Source organism: Diadema setosum, chromosome 15, assembly GCF_964275005.1.
Source record: "Diadema setosum chromosome 15, eeDiaSeto1, whole genome shotgun sequence".
NCBI lineage: Eukaryota > Metazoa > Echinodermata > Echinoidea > Diadematoida > Diadematidae > Diadema > Diadema setosum.
Genome location: NC_092699.1, coordinates 14,619,667 through 14,635,598, shown reverse-complemented (window position 1 = coordinate 14,635,598; position 15,932 = coordinate 14,619,667). Strand labels below are relative to the sequence as shown.

The window sequence follows — 15,932 nt, the reverse complement described above, 5'->3', positions numbered from 1 at the left end:
TTTCATATATTTTTTACTATTTTTCTTCTGAGTTCACAAGAGGAATATTGGTTTGGAAGGATTTTTTGTGGACGTTCCCAAGTAATCTGAAGAAAAATAGAAGAAAAAATTGTTTAAGATATATGGAACATTTCCAGGTATTCGTTTCACCGCAAAAGTGATGTTGAGGGTGTCATAAATCAACACAAATCAACATGCATTTGGATTTCAGGGGCCCTTTACAGGCTAACCTGGAGTGACATTAAAGATAATAAAAAGTTTTGGTACCTCAAAAGTTTCCCTGAATTTCCGTGTTTCAGGTTAAAGTATCTATCATATAACTAACACTGTGAGACTTACTTGCCCCAAAGTGCTCTCATTTCTTAGTAATCATGCAATTAACTGCGACCAGCAGCCCCATACGCATAGCGTAATGGGGCTTCGCATTGTAGCATTCAGGATCATGACAGATTTAGTATCGCGGGTAAATATCAACTTAAAATCCAAAAAATTCTTCAATTTGAAGACTTACCAATTAAGTTGAAGTCTTGAAAACAGGCTTCGGGCAACGTTTGGTTCTGCCAACAGTCCCTTTCTGTTCGAATTGACGACTGAATGTGACGCTGTCGAGAGGACCTTGGGAAAGCTACATACACTGATTACTACAACCAGCGCATACGCACACATCACATGCGAACAAATTTCAAATCCATGAACGGATAAGATGTTTGTGTGCGCATGCGCTGGCCGTCAATTCAGTGTAGCTCTCCCAAGGTCTTCTCGGCCGAGTCACATTCAGTCATCAATTCAAACAGAAAGGGACTATTGGCAAAACCAAACGTTGCTCAAAGCCTGTTTTCAATACTTCAACTTAACTGGTAAGTCTTCAAATTGAAGAAATTTTTGGATTTAAAGTTGATATTTACCCGCGATACTAAATCTGTCATGATCCTGTAAGCTACAATGCGAAGCCCCATTTAGCTATGTGTATGGGGCTGCTGGTCGCAGTTAGCTACACAGTATGCGTATGGGGCTGCACGCTGCTGGTCGCAGTTATCTCGCACAATACGTGTACTACCTCGCCGCCGTCGTACGGCGGCGGCTCTGGTACGAAACCATTATTGAATGATTACTAAGACATGAGAGCACTTTCGGGCGAGTAAGTCTCACAGTGTTAGTTATATGAAAGGTACTTTAACCTGAAACACAAACTAAGGCAAGGAAATTCAGGGAAACTTTTGAGGTAATACCAAAACTTTATATTATCTTTAAATGAAAACTCCGGTTGGAGCTTGAACTTGTGATTTCTTATTTCGTAATTAATCTTTAAAAAAATAATTATCTCTATAGGATGTTTTCTTTCTGACCCATGGATTAAGATCATGAAATCAAAAATTTGTTGTCGCATATTGAAAATTGAAAAATAGAAGTAAATCATGACAGTGTCTTCCAATGGCCAAATATGACCAAAGCTTGTATAAAAATGTTGCAAAGAACATTTTATTTATTTTATTTATTTTTATTTTATTTTATTATATTTAGGATTTTAACAGAGTAACAATGATTTATTTATTTTTTTTTTTTTGCTGAAGCATTTGTACACACACACTCTCTTTCTCTCTCTCTCTCTCATAGTCATACACACCAAGATAGATATGACTGAATGGGAAATTATTTGGAAACCAAAGAAACTCATAGAAAAAAAAAATGAATATCTTTACAAGACAGTGGTATCTATCTATGAGGATGAAAAGACAACATAACATCTGGCCACAACAGAGTATATCTGGCTTCGTATATGAGTCACATTTGGTTTAGCAAACTAAATCAAACTTAAATGCACTTATAACTACATGTGTATCAATATTCTGAAAGAAAGCAACCAAGTCGTTGAAGGAAGATGTGCAGGAAAGAAAACGTGTCTGCCTAGCTTTAGAAGCTTTGCAGTGCGTATGTTATCCAAGGTTGAAATGATATATTTGGTGCTGAGTTTTGTACAGTCAGGAAGTGCGGATGGTCGGATCACTTTTTTTTTTTTGTTCTGTTGCCATGGAAATGGCTAAATACAGACTCCTGAGCTCAGATTCTGGTCACGTCTTTTCATTGAGCAGTTCCTTCTGTTGTTGTTGTTGTTTTTGTACAGAATCGGTAGCAGATTGAGATGATTTATATTTTGAGCATGTCACATGTTTTATGTTGGATGTCTGTGTAATATATTACATGCATTATTATAAAGATTTTCCCAGAAACTATTCACATGGAATGATTGTATGTTTCAATACATCACAAGCTTTAACCATTCATAATTTGAAATTCAAATATTCAAGAAATAGCGTTGGCAATGGTACTTAACAATAATACAGAGTGAGAGTACCTGTACATAGATAATGATAATGATACTGATAGCGTGCACCAACAATTTGGCAATGTCCAGCAAGCGTATTTTTTATTTACACCACTGCTCCGCCACAATATTAAAAAAACCCAAAGAAACGGCTCGCGCCCTAAGACTACGAGTATAGGGACTCTACCTAAGACAAATTGTGTTCGCATAGGGCCTACTTCTTAATGACAATGACCACCGCTCTCGGCATCACCTCGCTTTGGCACGGTGTGTTAGGGTTTGGACTGATAATCAGAAGGTCTGGTGTCACGGTGGTTCGACTCCCTATTGGGGTCTTGCTCAACATCTTGTTTTCATTTTTGCTCTTAATTTCTAAAGTATATGTAACGGTTTATTCCGTCAGGCTCAAGGCTTGAGAGAATAATAAAGTCAAAGACTTGATAGCCGTTTCTTTCGTATTTCTGGGAATTGTGGCGGAGCAGTGGTGTAAATAAAAAATACGCGTCCAGCAATACTATGAGATGTATTAAATGAATAAATTGTGATAATGATGATGATGATGATGTGTGACACGTATGATGGTAGGGATTCATTCTAATTGTAGATACAGATTTCATGTTTTATTTTAAGATGCAATGAATGAAGATGTCCTTCACAAATTGCTTTGTAGAAAAGGAAAGTTCTGTGAAATCCACCAGTGTAATAAAAGATGTGTAAATCAAAAAAATGACTGGTATGTTGTATGCTAGAAGTACCAAGTGCCATCCTAAAATTTGACATTTGAAAAAATTCCAGGTTCAGGCTGAGCAAAGCAACATTTCTTTGTACTCTTTGTCGTTTTTCTCTACAGAGTTCTGTCTAACAGAAGCTTGTGTGACTGTCGCCAGCAGTGTATTGATGTCTATGGACAAGAGTGTAGACCCTTGCGACGACTTTTATGAATACTCATGCGGGGCATGGTCGAAGCACAATCCATTACCGGATGGGAACACAAGGTGGAGTACGTTTGGTCTTCTGTGGCAAGAAAATCGGCTCGTTTTGAAAAACGTCCTAGGTAAGGACCTTTGTATTTGTTTCTATTCTAAAAATTAAAAAAAAATCATTACAATGATATACTTTGTTGTGTGTGTGTGCTAGAGTGATACAATGGTATCAGTGATGAATGAGTGAGCAGTTTCTGGACATGTTTATGAATGTGAAGAGAAAATTTTAATGATTATTTGGACATTAGAATGTAAGCTTTATGAGTTTAACAATAAGAAAAGTTCCTCAAGCTTTGCCATGATGTAAACTGGACTGCTTTGGTTTGTACATTATTATCACTGATATCACTTAAAAAAAAATGGGTTTGCAAATATACAGCTAGGTCAAGTTTGGATGGATTATGGAATGTCGATATAAAAGCATGGGGCACTTAAAAAAGCTTGGAGCGCATAAACAGGTTTTGAATTGATGGTGCACAACCATGTGTGCATGTATGTTGGATTGATCCAGCTTCTGGAACATACTGCTTGGATTCACACTGAATGTTCCTGACCGAGGGTTCCGTAGAGAATTCAGCTGGAAAGTGGCACAAACATGACACCGTATAAAGGAACAGATATCAAACTGGAGAACATTTCTCTCTGAGATCTCGAGTCACTCTTAAATAATTTCTCAGCCGCAAAGACACACGCCCTCTCGTTCATTCTGTGGTTATTGTGGGATGTTTGAATGAACGATTCAAGATATCCATCACTGTGTTACTGGCAGACACATTGAGTACTCTAGGGAAAGCTAAATGTTAACAGGTTGAAGATGAGTCCCGAGAATACTTGGGCAGGTGTCTATGGGAAATTTGTCCGTCCGTCCTCAACAGGTTGATTTTTTTTCTTTTTTTTTTTACTTCCCAAGGACAAATGCAGGTCTATCAATTTTCCTGTAGATTCATTTATGTTGTTGCAATATGCAGTTGCCCTGCATGCTTGGGAACTGTTTTCGTTGCAAAGCAGGACATATATGAGATCCATTTCTGGATCTGTTCTTTTGGGGAAATACCTCAACCTTTGAAACCCATGAGACCTTCCTATCTTGTATTTGCAAGGGAACACAAGATTACTGTGGCACAGGAGAAAGATTGTGAAGCTTTGTCACGGCAGTAAATGGGCATCATTTGTTTCGGTATCTGCTGCATGGAAGAGGCATACTTAACAATAGCCAGCCCATGTACATAGTAGCTGCACTTTTTGTAAGTTTCCATGGGGATACAAATTACATATATGTGACGATATGATCATACATATTGAAAAATGCATTTTAAAAAAAACCAACAACAAACAAACACTGCACTCTTTGGCCACTTAAATGTACCTCAGACACAAAACAAAGAATGTAGATTAACCAATATATCTTCATAATTATTGGAAATTCCTTTGAAGTCATATTTCAAATGAGCATCAAAGATGCTTTGGGCACACAATAGTCATGGATGAAGGATGAATAAACGAATAGATATAATGATTAATTTGCTATAAAAGATTTAAAAGTGTATAAACAGTTACTATACGAGCTGAAATTTTCGCGGTGGTTTTATTTTCGCGAATTTCGCGAATCGCCTTTGAACCGCAAAAATAACAACACGCGAAAATAACAACGCGCAAATACTGTAAGTATTAAAAGTTCAGTTGGACTCTGGCAACCGCGAAATTAACAATGCGCGAAAATGTCCTCCGAGTAGCAATTCGCGAAAATATCTGTACGCGAAAATTTCAGCTCGTACAGTACAATACACACAAAGGATGAATATTTTGTAAAGACAAGAAATCACTTATACAATGTAAGTTAAAAAAAAAGTCACTTTCTAGAAGAAAGGAACAATACAATCCGTAAAATAGGAAAGGAATGATTTTCATAATTTCACCGTGGCTTTCAGTCTTTTGAAATCCTAGACAAATGAGCCATTGCTGGTTTGTGCTATCTTTCCTTGTATAACTTTATGAGCTGAGGTTTTACATAACTCCAAATCTCTGGGTCTGTCGGAGCGCAACGTTTTCGTGCCAAAACTTTCACAGCACGCACTTCTGCGACGACAACCAAAGGACTTGCGTGCAACGAATGCAGAGATACCTTTGTTTGCATGAAGTGCCACTGTCCTGTGCGTTATTAGCCAGGCGAGGTACACATGGGTTTTGCTACCAAAATAGAAGAGAGGAAACTACTGGCAGGTGTGCGGAAGTTTTAAGACGACAACATAAATGACCAAATTTAATAAATAACAAATTGAACATTTATGTGTTGTACTATACATTAAAGGGCTGGTACAGTTTTTTTTTTTTTTTTTTTTTATTTATTGATGATTTTTGATAATGAGAAAACTCTTCTTATGAAATATGAAAGAGCATATCATTCTTACAGGAATTCAAAGTTTACTTGAGGAAAAATGGCTTTGAAATGGCAGAGACAAAACAAAGCTATCCTGATAAAAGCTGGACCAACATTATATTAGGGTCACTTGGTTTTACTTTGTTTTTGGATATCTCAGTCATTTTTTAACCGGTTGTCATCAAATAAACTTTAAATTCCTCACATAAGAGTTATAAGCTCTGGAACATTTCATAAAGTGGTTTCTAGGTATCTCACAAAAAGTTAAAAGCTGAATCCCCACCTCAACAATACTATACCATCCCTTTGAAAAGCACATTGTTCATCATTGTGGTGGTTCAATACTGAACGTTCAATACTGAACAGGAAATTGTGAAATGTTGACTGAGCTGTATTATGACATTAGAATAGATTAAACAAAGCATTCGAGCATACAAAGGTTTTGAAAATACTGCTGTCATCACCGAAAGATGTACAAAAACTTGTTCCATGGCAAGAACCGTTTGTAGAATGGTTTATTCTAACACTATTGTCTCTGGGAAATATTGAGTTTGCAAAATTAGGGCCTTGTTGCATTAACTCTTTATGTGCCATGGTGAAAACCCCCTGTGTGCCACGTTATTCCGAGACACGAAGGTAGTCATACTTTGAGAAAGAATTCCGTTTTTCTAATTTGTATAACCTCTGCAAATTTCTAGTAAGACGGGCATAATAGTAGGCAAAGTTAAAGAGGAATGCCAAACTTTGTTTCGATATAAACTTTATGCAGATCTATTTCCAATTTCTCTTTCGAATGACCAGTTGCTACATTACTGTAAAGGCATGACTTTTGCTCATAGAACCGTGACAGAAACTTAGAATGTACGAGCAAATCTAGTAGGGAACACCGCTTGATAGTCAATCACCACATAGAATGCAAGCCGTATATGAGAGGAACAAAAGCACGAAAAACGCTTTCATTGTGCCGCTGGATTAGCAGTGATTAGCGATTTTTCGATCGGTTTTGGCGGCTTTGTTTGTTGAGCAGAATATGCGAAGTTGGCACGCCGTCGACTGAGCCGGACGTGCGAACGTGGCACATAAAGAGTTAACATGGGTACTGTATCGAACCAAACAATGAACCCAAATTTTGGACAGATTCAGCTCTGATCTAGTTGGAAAAGATACATTTGTACATAGACATATGAAGATGTATTCTCTACATGGGAAGGTGGGCACAAGATATTGTCTCCACATGGCAGAGTGAAACAGTTCCTAACTTCTGAGAACTGGTTAATCCTAAAATTATCCCAAACAGTAGTTGAATTGAACTTGCGATTGATTTTAGAGCTTAATTGTGATACTTACACTGTATAGATCTCTGGTCATTCACAAAAAACTCACTGAAAACAAGGTCAAATGGACCTTTTCAGTGCAAATGCATGTTGACTTTTTTCGAAGCTGTGAAATTTGTCTGCATCTTGGTAATAGTCATGGTGCCGTAAGGCCCTGTCCACTCTTGCAGCAATGCTTTTGAATTCAATATACAATAGTTAGACGGTAGCTGTGAGTTGAAGATGGTGCTGTAGGACCTAAGGGAACCATTTGTTCAGCCAGTTACACTCTAGAGCACCCCTTCATGTTGTATCTGTCCCTGTTTGCAGAGTGACATGTTGCCTGTTAAAGGACAAGTTCACCTTCATGAACATAAGGATTGAGAGAATGCAGCAATATTAGTAGAACACATTAGTGAAAGTTTGAGGAAAATAGGACAATCGATGCAAAAGTTATGAATTTTTAAAATTTATGTGTTGGAACCGCTGGATAAGGAGACTACTAAGGCTTGTGATGTCATATGAGTACAACAGTATAAAGAAAATGTAAAGAAAATTCAACATATTTTCACTTTTTTCGCATAATAAAAGAGCACTTGACTTGCCTCTTTCTAAAGGCAATGGGAATAATATTACCCATAACATATGTCAGTAACGAGTCAAGGGAATGTGTACTTTTTTCAAAAGATGAAATTTTGTGAAATTCTCTTTATATTTTCCTTATATTGTTGTACGCATGTGACATCATACACTGCAGTAGTCTTCTCATCCAGCGGTGACTGCACAAAAACTTCAAAAATTCATAACTTTTGAATGGATTGTCCGACTTTCCTCAAACTTTCAATGATGTGTTCTACTAATATTGCTACATTCTCGCAATCCTTATGTTAATGAAGGTGAACTTGTCCTTTAAAGAAGAGACTCATCAACAATATCAAATGGCAAATGAGCGCCAATGGAGCCACATGACAGTGTGTTGTTCCTTTCGTAGTCGGTCGATTGGAATAGTCAGTTGATTGGAGAAGCAGCTTTTTGTTTTTCAAAGCCACCATAGAATAATGTTGTGAAAGCCTTTGCTTTCATCTCCCACGCACGTGAAATAATACCCCGTGGTAGTAACATCCGTGAACTCGTGACATAGAGATCAGAATGCCCCCTAAAGCCCACATTGATGACATTCAGTTCTGGTGCAGTTCTTTTTTATCAAAAGCAAAATTACGGTTATATTCCTGGCTTTTAAAGCTTCACTTTCCCACGGTGACCTTTTCATCAGTTATCTTTAGTGTAAATTGCCTGTTGTACGTCTATTTTGTGATTTTTGCTACCAACCTGTGCAATCAAGAATTTATAAGACTTACTTTACCTGGTACATACTACTTTAATTGCTCCAAACAGACTGTGTACAGTTTCAAAATGACGTAATGATGTTTAAAGAAGACCAAAAAACTTGATATAAATATAAATGTGGATTGAGAGAAAGCAGAAACATACAAGGCTTACAGCATATACCAAGCCTGACTTTACACAGGCTCTATCAATAAGATATTTAAGAACCAAAGCTATAGAGGCCTGCATGGTACACATACACATGCATGCATTATATCCCCCACCCCCCCCCCCCATCCCGTTCAAAAATGATAAGAAAAAGACAACAGTTTTAAAGGACAAGTCCACCTTCGTATACATAAGGATTGAGAGAATGCAGCAATATTAGTAGAACACATCAGTGAAAGTTTGAGGAAAATTGGACAATCCGTTCAAAAGTTACGAATATTTTAAGTATCTGCGCAGTCACTGCTGGAAGAGAAGACTACTAGAGTGTATGATGTCACATGCGTACAACTATATAAGGAAAATAAAAAGAGAATTTCACAAAACTTTACTGTTTGAATAAAGTGCACATTTCTTCGACTTGCTACTGACATATGTTAAAGGGGATGGCTAGTAACCGATCAGTGGGAATCAGTGGGAATGCTGAGGGATGATTGTTCCAATCCTTGTGGGTTTCATTTAAGAGTACATTGTATGCATAGTGTATCTACTGTTGTGTGAAATTTGTTTGCTTCAGAACAGTCTCATATTCAAGTAATGTGCAAATTAATGCCCCATCACTGACCATGCACGCTAGCCTGGAAACATTAAACTGCACATTACTTGAACATGAGACCATTCTGAAGCAAATAATTTTCACACAACAATAGATATATAATGTACTCTTAAATGAATCCCACAAGGATTAGAACAATCATCTCCCAGCATTCCCACTGATTCCCACTGATCAGTTACTAGCCATCCCCTTTAAGGGTAATATTATTCCCCCTGCCTTCTGAAAGAGAGAAGTCGAGTGTTCTTTTGTTATGCGAGAAAAATGGAAATATGTTGAATTTTCTTTATTCTTTCCTTATATCATTGTACTCATGTGACATCACAAGCTATAGTAGTCTTTTCATCCAGCCGTGACTGAGCTCAGAAACTTCAAAAATTCATAACTTTTTAACAGATTGTCCAATTTTGCTCAAACTCTCACTGATGTGCTCTACTAATATTGCTGCATTCACTCAACCCACATGTCTATGAAGGTGAACTTGTCCTTTAAGAGTCCACTTGTCCTTTTACTTGTCCTTTCCAAAACAGAAAGCTGTACACTTACTTCGTTCAGAATCGCCTGTCATTTGCTCTGGCAGCAATTTCATTCGTATCGCAATTGAGACTGACACTGAATTGAAGGCATTTCAAGCTCTCGAAAGAAATTGTTATACATATATGACCAGTGCAGACACCTAAATCATGTTTGTATTTCATTTTCAGACACATACATGTGCAGTTTTGTATGTGTGCGCACACGCAGACTCGTGTTCAAAACCTGTCATAGTTACTGCTATGTAGGGAGTGTATCAAGATCATATCAAACAAAATTTTGTTTTAGAACTCTTATTATCACCATTGTGGCAAAGATTTTTTTTTCTTAAATTCACAGTACTGTGTTATAAATGTTTATCTAAGTTCCTGGAAGGTACATATGCACAGTATCTCATAATATATACAATTGTATGCATGACACGCCAAGAGAAACATTTGAATGAATGGATTCTTGCGGCGAGTTGTTTTTCATTGCAACTGATTGAAAACTGCTGTACATGTAGGGTGATTGTCACCCGCCACAACAAAAGGATCCGAAAGTCGTTGACGGCTGAGCTGAGAAAATCGAGTTTGAATGCAGATCATCAAAATCGGTCAAAACCATCAAATTTCTGTTTGGCATAATTTTGAAGTCTAATGTTTCGTCTATTATCTGCCAAAATTTTGAAGGGTAGATGATCAAAGGAAATGCAAGAAATTAGCATTTTTCTGGGCCGTGATTTTTCGACTTCCAACAGAACAGAAAAGTGTCTGAAGATTTGCATTTAGTGCCGCAGATAGACTCCTCCCCTAGCAATGAGGGAGTGATCTTATTCAGTGGCGGATCCAGAGGGGGGCGCACCGGGCACGCGCCCCCTCTTTATTTTTGGTTAAAACAAAAGAAATAAAAAAAAATGGGGGGGGGGGGCACGTGCGCCCCCTTTAATTTCATATAGGCACCTCCCCTTTATGGAATTCCTGGATCTGCCCCTGTTATTGGTTAACACATGGCATCCTGGTTACTGATTGGTTGTGCATAGACCACTGGCGCTAAGCTTGAATTAACATCGCGGAGGTTGCTAGGGGCATACCTTCTATTGTCCAGAGGTGAAAACTGTCTTACCTCCCCTTGATCACGATTGTGTCGGAAGGAAAACTTTGAAGGCAGTTTTCTCAAAATGCTGATTTCCTAGACAACTTGACAAGCTCTCACAAAATCACCAATATCTCCGCAACTGTGTATTTTTATGAGTCGTGTTATATATGAAATTAAAGCAGAAGAGTAAGGGAATAATGTCATGTCATTTTCAGAAAATCGACCTCCTCCGACTTTAAAATCCTTTTGCTGTAGCGGGTCACAATTTATCAATGAGTTGGAGAGAGCCCCAGGCAGCAATCCCTAAAACCTAAAAAATCTCTCAAATAAAAACCAAACAGGAAATCAAGATAATAAATATGGGCGCAGATACAAAGGCATTCAAAAACTGTAGTTCACTGTTATGCTTCTTACTTTTAGTCTAGATAGAAAAAGGGTGATTTTTGTCGAAAATATCCCAAACCAAGACATACACCTTGTTGACCCAAGTCAGGTATTTTCAGGCCTACTTGAAAATCAAAGTGTGTTGACATTTTTTGTATGTGTTTTGATGCTCGGTCACGTAAAATCCTTCTGTGTTTCTATTCCTGGAAAATGTTTATGACTGCACCAATTGTAATTCGTTTAAAATAGCACACACAGAGGCGTGGGAAAAAGTAGTTCTTGATTCACTGCATTTAGAATGTTTTTTTCTTGTCTTTTATTTGAAGCCATAAACTTGTGTGATTTGTCATTGACATTTAAGAAAAAAATTGGCTATATGCATCCATATTTTTTTTCTTTTTTTGTAAACATCAGACGTATGACTGGCACATTGTTAGGGAAAGGATGGGGGAGGGGGAGACTAAATTATTGAAGAATATGATGTGATTTAGTTGTGTGAATTTGAATGGCTTCTAGCCAGCAGTCATACAATTTCGTCTCTGTATGCAATGTTTTTCGGCCAATGATCAGGGCCAGAATGAGAGTGCATGTATACCAGAAAGAGAACATCCAGAGCAAGGTTGAGCATGAACCGTGCGTAAAACCTGATCACGATCTCCCACCATATGTTCCTGCGACGGTAGCGCCGACGTGACCTTATCCCGTCTGCAGGTATCTGCTGTGATGTAAATGCACATTGACGAACCGCCTTTTGCAGATGGCTCGTTGACGTCGAGCTCATATTACGCTCCGTCGACTCCATAAAGATGCCCGGCTTCACACTGTTGGGCAAGGTATCCATCTCGCCTGCTGCTTGCCGGATAAAAGAAAAAAAGAAGAAAGAAATAAAAGGTGCATCTGAGGTGATAGTAACAGGAAAGATTGAAATTCTGTCATTGACCCATTAAAGGGGAAGTTCAGATGATTTTCATAAGTTACCATAATGTAGTGCATATTAATCGACAGCTCCATGTTTAGATTTGTGGAATTAATTGTTGTCCTTGAGCAGAGGAAACCAATATTCTGCGAAAAACCCTAAACAAATTTACCCTGAACATGGATGATGACATGGAAGCTTCACCATAAGAATGCATGAGTGGGGGCTTACCATAAGAATGCAGGAGTAGAAGGCTTACATATTTCAGAAATGTAGCAATGCAATTCCACAACAATACTGCTTGCTTTAATAACAAGGTCACCTGTGTAGAATTTGTGCATGCTTTCTTCTTTTGTTCTGCTTCCTTGAGCCCCACACTCATGCATTCTTATGATGAGGCTGCTATGTCATCATCCTTGTTCATTGTGATTCCTGACAATTTTGAAAACATTCTTATTCCTTATCCCAATCACTACAAATTCTGAAATTCTGTACCCAGTTTAACCAGTTTATGACCCCGTTTACAGTGCGGGGCCGGGCTCGGCCGCGGCTCGGCCGCGGCCGAGTCCGGCCTCAATTGCGCGGCCGAGCCTCGCAATTTTGTCCGTTTACACTGCTGGGCTCGGCCGCTCTTTTGATTCAAACCTTTCAATATTTTGTCGTAGTGGCGCTCTGCTTGTAAACAAACGCAATTTGGTATTGTCTGGTTTTCAGACCCCTTGCCAAATGAATTCCGTGGCGACGAAGTCGCCGTTCGGGCAAAGGCCTTTGCCGAAGGAAAAAATCCTTTGCAGGACAAAACCACCTTAAACTATACTAGTTTTCGACGTTGAGGTGGTTAATATCCTGAATAGCGAAAGATACAGGCAGAGGGTTTGGAAGCCAGACTAAAATTGGCCGCGCAATTGGCCGCGCATTTGGCCCAGTTTGCGTTTACACCAAGAAGAGGCAGGGCTCGGCCGCGGCTCGGCCGCGGCCGAGACCACCTCCAGAGCGAGGCCAAATGCGAGGCCAATTTTGGCCTCGCATTTGGCCTTTTGCGCGTTTACACTGAAGCAGGGCTGGGCTCGGCCGCGGCCGAGCCGCGGCCGAGCCTCGCACTGTAAACGGGGTCCTAAATATTGTTCAAATGTAAATAGTTTAGGGAGTTCTCCTCTAGCTTATGTATAGACCCATGAAACAATGATCAAATTGGTGATGCTGTATTATACACTGTCTGTCCCTTGGGTTTTTGGAAAATGATGAATTCGAGATCCAACAGAAGACGTTGTAAACTTACGCCACTCATGGTAATACATTGTGGCATTTCAAGTTCTCTATGCATTTATAATCTGTGCCGTACCTTAACAGTCACTATAGTCAAGAAGGTAAACTGTAAAGTAGAATGTAAGGGCTGAAAGAAAGTTGGAAATGCTTCTGTGTGTATAAAGAAAGTATAAAGAAAGCATAGCCAGGGCTGCACACTAACCCATTTTTCTACTAGTCCCACCTGTCTGTGGGACCAGTAGGTACCCAGTTTTTTCATGTTTTACTGGTGAATTCCTGAAAAAGTTACTGGTCCAACAGTGATTTTTACTGGTCAGGGACCGTCGTACCAGTGTGCAGCATTGGCATACAAGGTATACCAGCTCAATGTTTCATTCTGATACTCGAAATCAAGTTAAAATTTACATGTATATTATGTCACATTTGTTGTAACAGAGTAAACCATATTGCTCAGATTGCTTTTTGTGTATCAGGGAAAGATAAACAGAAAGAAGACCTTTTGTAGCATGTGAGCACTTCGCTTTTATAGATGAGAACAATATAGGACAAGTTCATGTCCTTAACCCTACAATGTACCTGTGCCAGGGACTTTGGACAATGTGTACAACACTGTGGATCTTCTGTGGCAATGGGCTCTCAAAGCACATAGAGGGTTAAAGCTGAGTTCCCAGCTGTGTTCTGGATTGACACACTGTCATTTTCTCCGCGGACATCGATTTGTAAGACTTTGCCAAGTTAAGTAGCAATTTTGCACGTTGTACCACATCCACATGATGCCGTGTAACCCTATGAGCGAGTCAATTTCCACGCGAGGGGCGTGGGTATCAAGGCACGACGGGGAAAGATTTACGCGGACGGCTCGAATTTTATTACAGAAAAATCATTGAAACGTGTCTCAGTGGCCACGGATCGCGTGCCGCCGTCCCGCTTCATCATTTCCCACTAACATCCGCCGGTGGACACCAATCTCGGTGGTCACGTGGTGCAAACATTTCATTACACCATCCATGGGGGTGTCGGGTGTCATCCCTCCAGCTTAAGGGATCATTCTGTATCTCATGTCATACATAGGGACTGTGCTGGGAGAGGGACCAGTCCAGGGGGATGTTGAGGTCCCTGGGTGCCTGTACAGGGTCAAGTTAGGGGGAAAAGATGGACATTTTCTTTAATTTTTTTTTTGATCCATTGAGTCTTTGGGAAATCTGGTTGCAGAAGTCATTGTCTTGCCATCAATAATTAGATTAGCAACTCTGAGTTTTGCTGCTTATCTTATACTGAAAAAGATGTAAATAGAACTTGATACATGCGAAAGAAATTTACAGCAATATGCCCAATCTGTGAAAGAAATGAATTTCAGTCTTCTAAAATATGTTGCCAAGTTAATAATCAGATCTAGATTAAGCAATCAAAAAGTGTTTTGAAGATTCTGCAATTGAAAAAAAAAATGTACCTATGAATAACAAAGGACTCAAATAAAAGATGATTTGATACTTTGATTAAAAAATGCACAGCAACAGTTGATTTTCACTGTGTAAACTGTGTAGTCAGTCAATATCTACTAAAGATAAGATATATGAGGGAGGTATTTCTTCATAGTTAGCTATATCTCCCATATGCTGCCACATGCTTTGAATGATTTGATTTGATTTGAAATCTTCTCATTTCGTTTTGTTCTGTTTTGCCTTTTCCACAGAAAGTGAGCTGAACACAACGAGTAGTGCCGAGTTAAAAGCTCAGGACTTCTTTATATCTTGCATGGATGAAGATAATATCATTGAGAAGCTGGGAGCTAAACCACTTCTGGACATCATCGCCAATCAGGTGTGTCATCCAGGAGTACATCACATACGTTTTTAACCCGTTGAGGATGAGTCCGGAGTATATACTCGGGCAGGGGTCTATGGGAAATGCGTGTTGTAGCAACTCACCAATATCTTTTAAAGTATTGAAGGAAGATTTTTTTTTTAAAAACTCTTTATGTGCCATGTTCGCATGTCCTACTCAGTCGACGGCGTGCCAACTTCGCATATTGTGCTCAAACGCACTAATCCGCTTAAACCGATCGATAAATCGCCTAATCCCGCGGTACAATCAAAGCTTTTCTCGCACTTTTGTTCCTTTCACATACAGCTTGCATTCTATGTGGTGATTGACTATCAAGTGGTGTTCCCAACTAAATTTGCATGTAAATTCTAAGTTTCAGGGTTTCATGAGCAAAAGTCATGCCTTTACAGTAGAGCAGCAACTGGTCATTAAACAAATTAATAGAAATATATTTGTCATACAATTTATACCAAAGCAAAGCTTGGCATTCTTCTTAAACTTTGCTAACTATTATGTCCAGCTTACCAGAAATTTGTAGAAGTTATATAGATTTGAAAAACAGAATTCTTTCTCAAAGCATGACTACCTTCGTGTTGCAGAATAACGTGGCACACAGGGGGGTTTTCACCATGGCACATAAAGAGTTAAATATTATGAACTTGATTTGTGTCTATTTTGTACTAATCAAGGACTGTGGCTGTGTTTGTTATAACCCTGCAGAAATATAAGAGTTCAGAGGTAGCTTTTATTCTTGGATATAGTCATAGATGTTTCAAATGTCTTTGATTAACTTCACCCTTTGTTTGGCAGATCTGAAAATCCCATCAAATT

The 15,932-nt window shown here is 38.9% G+C and overlaps 1 protein-coding gene across 1 annotated transcript in view; it reads left to right on the top strand.

The window, feature by feature from the left end:
* The window catches only part of LOC140239357 (endothelin-converting enzyme homolog), an 88,486-nt gene that overhangs the window by 29,828 nt on the left and 42,726 nt on the right, over positions 1-15,932 (top strand). Inside the window, exons 3-4 of the mRNA XM_072319232.1 lie at positions 3,174-3,377; positions 14,971-15,098. Coding sequence (XP_072175333.1) covers positions 3,174-3,377; positions 14,971-15,098 — 332 coding nt within the window. The remainder of the gene's footprint in view (positions 1-3,173; positions 3,378-14,970; positions 15,099-15,932) is intronic.